A 5,383-nucleotide genomic window follows, 5' to 3' on the forward strand; every position below is an offset into this window, starting at 1 on the left:
TATGACATATTAATGAATAAAGTAGATGCAGAAAAAGCACGCAAAGATATGAATATAATTAATAATTCCAAATTTTATCAAAATTTAAAGAATTATTTATTTCTACACAGTCCTACCAAGTACTACTAAATCCGTTTCGTTATGCAATGTTGTAACGTCATAAAAGTACTACTAGTAATTTCAAAACGCTTCTGCAGTACTACTTTATGACGTCATATTGTCAGTATTGATAGTGAATAACGAAACGCAGTCTACGTATTGAAGATCGAGGTTGAAGATTGAAATTTGACCAATAAGAACAAAGAAATTTTAGCTTCGATTGGTCAAATTTGAATTTTTCGATCTTCAATCTCAATCTTCAATGTGCGTAGTCTGATTCTGGCCTTAAGCCCGTGTCCCACTACGCATTACGGACGCGGATTGGATTTGAATTGCGAACTACGGATTGTCGATCAGCCAATCACATGAAAGTAGCCAAAGATTCGGATTGTGAATCGTGAAATAGGCTTGTTCTTTTTGACTGAAATTTTGCACCAGTTCATCTTTCTTCCTTTTCTCTCCAGAAGGAAAAAAGAGAAAGAAAGACGAACTGGTGCAAAAGTTCAGCCAAAATGAACAGACCTATTGCACACTGCACAGTGGCGCGTTAACAAGGAGGCCAAATTAAATTTCAGAAATCAATTTTTCATTTCTATAACAATTTCTGTAACCAATTGGGTCCGCTTTTGTTAGATTTAATTCCTTCCGAAATGTGTACTGTACATTAATTTAAAGAAATCATGTCACGAAATATGAATCGAATAGTTGTTTATTTCTCGACGCTACTAAAATCTTTTCATACGTATGGAACCATACTAAACCATTTTAGTTAGGATATCGTTCATATATTTTTATTAAAGCGAAAACGTGAAAAATGAAAAATTACTCTTATATATTAACTTTCATAGTAAAAATTTGCACTTCCGCCTAAAAGTTACAATATCTTGGTACAAAAATGAAAAATTGCGCCTTTCCTAAAGACATTTAAAACATTATTTAGGAATAGCTTATTTTAAAAAATTGATAAAAATAAAAATATTAAGAAAAACGGCAAAATCTCTTTTGCACAAAGGCGCTTTATCAGCGGCGGCCCTATATAATCTAGAATTAAAAAACGAATAATTAAAATTTGCGACGAGAATGAAATATTTTCTACAGCTTTTCGTAAGTCACAACAAATAACGATATTTTGTTTAACATTTCTATAAGATTTATGAAATTTTACATATGAAAGATAAAAAAAAAGGTGAATAGATTTCCGATTCAAATTTTAAAGTGGCATGTAACGCTATTCGCAAGATACAACTGTCATAGTCAAAGAATAGCTCAATACTACACACACAGCGTTATAACATTGATATATTGATGCATTTCCTCTATTTTTATATTTATATGAGCCTGTGAATTTTTACAAGCATAAATATCATTCCTCCTATTTCTTTTTTTTATCGGTTGTATAGTCAGTCTCTCTCTCTCTCTCTCTCTCTCTCTCTCTCTCTCTCTCTCTCTCGCGCGCGCGCGCGGTTTTTCCATCTGAGAAATATTATTTAAACTTATGTAGCAATTAAATTATAAAATATATACTGACTATAACTGACAGAAAGCTAGTAGTGAAAAATAATGTTTGCTTTATATCTTAATATAATATTTTCTTAATCCAAATTAAGTTAAAATTCAAACTAACCAAAATAGTTGGTTTATTTACTTTAAAACATATATATATAATGAATAGATTGAAAATTTTATTATAAATATTACAATATAATACAGTTTTGTATGTTCTTATGATTGGTACAATTGTTATTTTTATTCAATAAATTAAAAAATATATTTAAGAACATATTTAAGATTTTAGAACGGCTAATGCCTCTGTATATTTTAAACCTTCTAAAATATAAACTAAATTTTCAACTGATGCATCTTCATCTTCTTCCGCCCATATCTCAAGCATAGTTTTACATTGTTCATATGGCGTTGTTTTGCTTTGGAAGAAAGCAATCTAAAGCGCACATAATGTATTAAAATTCTATAATTATAAATAATAGTATTATACTAACAATACGTTTGATATATGCTTATATACCTCATCATTTGTATATCCAAATTTGGTCGCTAATTTTTTCCAATCATTTTTTAAGCTTTCCGATAATTTTGCCACCATTTCTGGTGTGACTTTGTTCAATTTTCTGGCTTTTACATCAGCACTTTCAGCATCAACCTGCTCACTTTCCTGTTTCAAGACGTCTTCATTGAATTCTTGATCGGTAGATTCCGATGGCGGTGTCTCCTCAGTTTCCAATTTCGTATCAGACTGTGTCTGCTATAAAACGTAGTAAAAAATTAAAAAACATTAAGATTAAGCATATTCATAGGAAGATAACTCACTGGACGATCTTTGGCAATCTTCTTAATCATTGTCTCAAGATATTCAGGCAATTTATTTATAGGATAATTGCCGTGAACAAAGAAATGCGGGCTTCGTCTCGCTAACAATCTTAACGCTCTCCAACCAAAATTACCATCGTTCACCTTCCTGTAAATATAAAATTATTTCATTAATACTAATAATCACAATGAGGGATGATGCATGTTTTTATATGAGTGATTGACTCTCAGCGGATCTTGAGTTTAACCCCGACCCGTCTCATATATTGCCTCAGAAAGAGATTGATTGGAAAATTAAAGATTATTGTTAATAAAAGAAGAATATTTGATAAATTGTAATCAATTTTGGAAACAATAAACCGATACATTATCACAACAAAAATAAATATGCCATGAACGATAACACTTACTTGTATTTATCATCGACCATTGCAGCAGGATCCAATTCCATTATAGCATCTTCAAAATACGTTTCTAAAGACGGCAGAAAATCTCTATCCTTAGATTTGCATGCCTCGAGATTATTTGGACATAAATTCCATAATTTAGTAAGTTCTGGACTGTTGAAGAATAATGTAAATGTAATTATTCAGTTTTCTATGCAAATGTTAATTCACTTCTTCATTTTTAAAGGCTATTTACTTTCCCATGTGATATTTGCCAACTGTTTGTGCATCTCTAATTACGTCACCGATACGTCGTTTCGGTCTTCTCGGTTTTCGCGGCTCTTCATCACTGATATCCGATGCTGGTCGTTTGAATGGTGGACAACCTTCATTCTTCCATGTATTCCAATGTTCTTCGCGTTTCAAGATGTTCTTCACAGTCTCCGCAAACGTGGGGCCGTCAGGCGGTGTTTCGGTCAGTAAAGTATAAACTTGTTCAGTAATAGTCTTCACCCATTCCACTTGATCTGGCTTGAGTTCGTGTGTCTCACTTAAAAGTAACAAATATCATAGTGATTCGATAATGTACATATCACGAGACATTTAATTTAAGAAAAGCAGACCTTGTCTCATAGCCACTGGCAAGGAAGCTTTGAAAAACAAACATTTTTATGACTATTTAGAGGCATTTCGCTAATTGCCAAAGAATTTGTTAATTCAAAAGTACGAGGCTTGTATATTTATTATAAAATATCCATTACATTTTAATACAGAGAATACTTACGCCTTAAATTTTACAGTGCTATTCAGATACTGGAAAAGAATGAGAAATTGCAGCAATACATATCGTCTGAAATTGGAGTCTGACAGTTGCAACTCCAGTAATTTTTGATTGGTCAAGTATTTAGCAAAATAATGCGTCTCTTTGTGGGAACCTTCCATAGAAGTATCCATCTTGATGCATGTAGAAGGGTAACTACGTTGCTCCTCCAATTTAAAAGAAGCAAATGCTGATAACACATTAGACGCATGCTACAAATAATGTATATATTTTTTTAATAAATTTATTGTAAGTTTATGGTTGGTATTTATAGTTAATAAGAGTCTTATACTTAATTACAGTCTTAAGATATAAGACAATCACAAAGTCATATTAATATATTTAAGACATTCTTAAAATAAAAACCAACTATGAATATCAACCTATATTACTGTTTAGAGGAATTGTTGGAGAAGATAACAACTTACAGCTGAAAAGACCTTCCAGTGCATTTTATTATAACACTGATTTGGGTTTCTGAAGAAATCTTGTAATGCCCAAAACTTTCTGTACAAATTGTAATCAATTGGTATCTTGCTTTCTGACTTGTCGTCATCCTTAGTAATCTGTTCTAAGTCATCTTCCTCTGCTTTCTCCAAGCCAAACTCTGTCTGATTTTCTAAATTAAACTCGCTAACGATATTCAAGCCAGATCTCTCAGAGAAAGGAAAGAACTTTGCTAGGAATAGTAAAATTCTACCGCAAAATACAGTTTGCTGTGAACGCGACAGTCTCCTTAGGAGATCGTTGCACATTCTCAACAAGTTATTTTTACAGGCAGTAAAAAACAAGTCTTCCTTCCATACAGTGACATTATTCTCCACGAAAGTAAATAACTGTTCGCATCTGTCGAGCGTCATTGAATCGAAGATATCACCCAGTAGCATCACTGGCATACTCGCCGTCGCAAGATCCTTTCTACATAGCTCTATACAGAATGTGATATACGATTCGAGGGAACGCACGTTACCCGAAGCGTTATCCGTCAGTACGGCCAGTAAAGTATCTCGGAGCGCCTGGTCGATCGCCGCTTTTCTGTCACTGTCATTTGCACAACGTTCAATGCACTTTTTTTGAAATAACGAGACGTCCGACAGCTTGAAATACTGCCGCAAATAATCCTGAGAAGAAAAATAAGATGCTGTGTAAATATAATGTATGGTTATAAATAAAAATTTGTGAATAGAAAACAATACTTATTCCAAACGTTGTACTTACGCTGTAGTCTTTCCTTAACACTTCGAACATCGCCATGATTTTCTATAGTTGTGCTATCATGAATTATATTGTTTTTATTAAAAATGATTTCTGGCACTGGCAGAAAGAAACCTCGTTTCTTTTTGTTTATTGATTCCTATCTCCATACTCCATAGTGAAAGGAAATTGGAATAGTAAATACATCCAGAGAAGTATGAACGCTCAATAAAAGCGGTTGTAGCACTGAATGCACCAAATGAGCATGGTGGAATTAGGGCGCGTTCACACCTTGACAGAAAAGCAGAAAGCAGAAAAGCAATGGCTAATCACAACTCGCACTGGTAGTAAGTAATGGCCGCACCACAGACTCTTGCATAACGCATAATGTATAGTGCATAAGGGAATCGACCAATCGAAATTCTTCTTTTCCATGGAATGGAAGGAAAGGAAAAATTCTGATTAGTTGATTCACTTATGCACTATGCGTTATGCGTTATGCAAGAGTCTGTGCTGCGGTCTTAAGCCTGTCACACATGAAATGCATAACAGAGCATAA

The 5,383-nt window shown here is 33.4% G+C and overlaps 1 protein-coding gene across 3 annotated transcripts; it reads right to left on the reverse strand.

Annotated features, from left to right (window-relative positions):
• Positions 1-1,882: 1,882 nt before the first annotated feature.
• On the reverse strand, positions 1,883-5,042 carry Hpr1 (THO complex 1-like protein Hpr1). Of its 3 annotated transcripts, XM_018451071.1 has the most exons (9): positions 4,849-5,039; positions 4,059-4,751; positions 3,595-3,842; positions 3,434-3,460; positions 3,067-3,360; positions 2,835-2,984; positions 2,425-2,572; positions 2,123-2,359; positions 1,883-2,038 (listed from the first exon to the last, which is right to left on the reverse strand). In XM_018451071.1, exons 1-9 carry the CDS (start codon positions 4,882-4,884, stop codon positions 1,883-1,885), a joined length of 1,989 nt encoding a protein of 662 aa, XP_018306573.1. In that variant the 5' UTR covers positions 4,885-5,039. The 3 variants fall into 3 exon arrangements, with proteins under 3 accessions (XP_018306573.1, XP_018306575.1, XP_018306574.1); XM_018451073.1 differs by lacking the exon at positions 3,434-3,460 and having other exon boundaries at positions 2,123-2,356; positions 4,849-5,042; XM_018451072.1 differs by lacking the exon at positions 3,434-3,460 and having other exon boundaries at positions 4,849-5,038.
• Positions 5,043-5,383: the final 341 nt, after the last annotated feature.

Source organism: Mycetomoellerius zeteki, unplaced genomic scaffold (genome assembly GCF_001594055.1).
Source record: "Mycetomoellerius zeteki isolate Tzet28-1 unplaced genomic scaffold, Tzet1.0 scaffold31, whole genome shotgun sequence".
NCBI lineage: Eukaryota > Metazoa > Arthropoda > Insecta > Hymenoptera > Formicidae > Mycetomoellerius > Mycetomoellerius zeteki.

Excerpts from the sequence above, each read along its gene's own strand:
- Hpr1 (XM_018451071.1), bottom strand. The coding sequence starts at position 4,884 with ATGGCGATGTTCGAAGTGTTAAGGAAAGACTACAGC. Across the intron at positions 4,752-4,848 it reads TGTTAAGGAAAGACTACAGC|GATTATTTGCGGCAGTATTT; the intron begins GTAAGTACAACG and ends TTTTCTTCTCAG. Across the intron at positions 2,985-3,066 it reads GGCAAATATCACATGGGAAA|TCCAGAACTTACTAAATTAT; the intron begins GTAAATAGCCTT and ends ATTCTTCAACAG.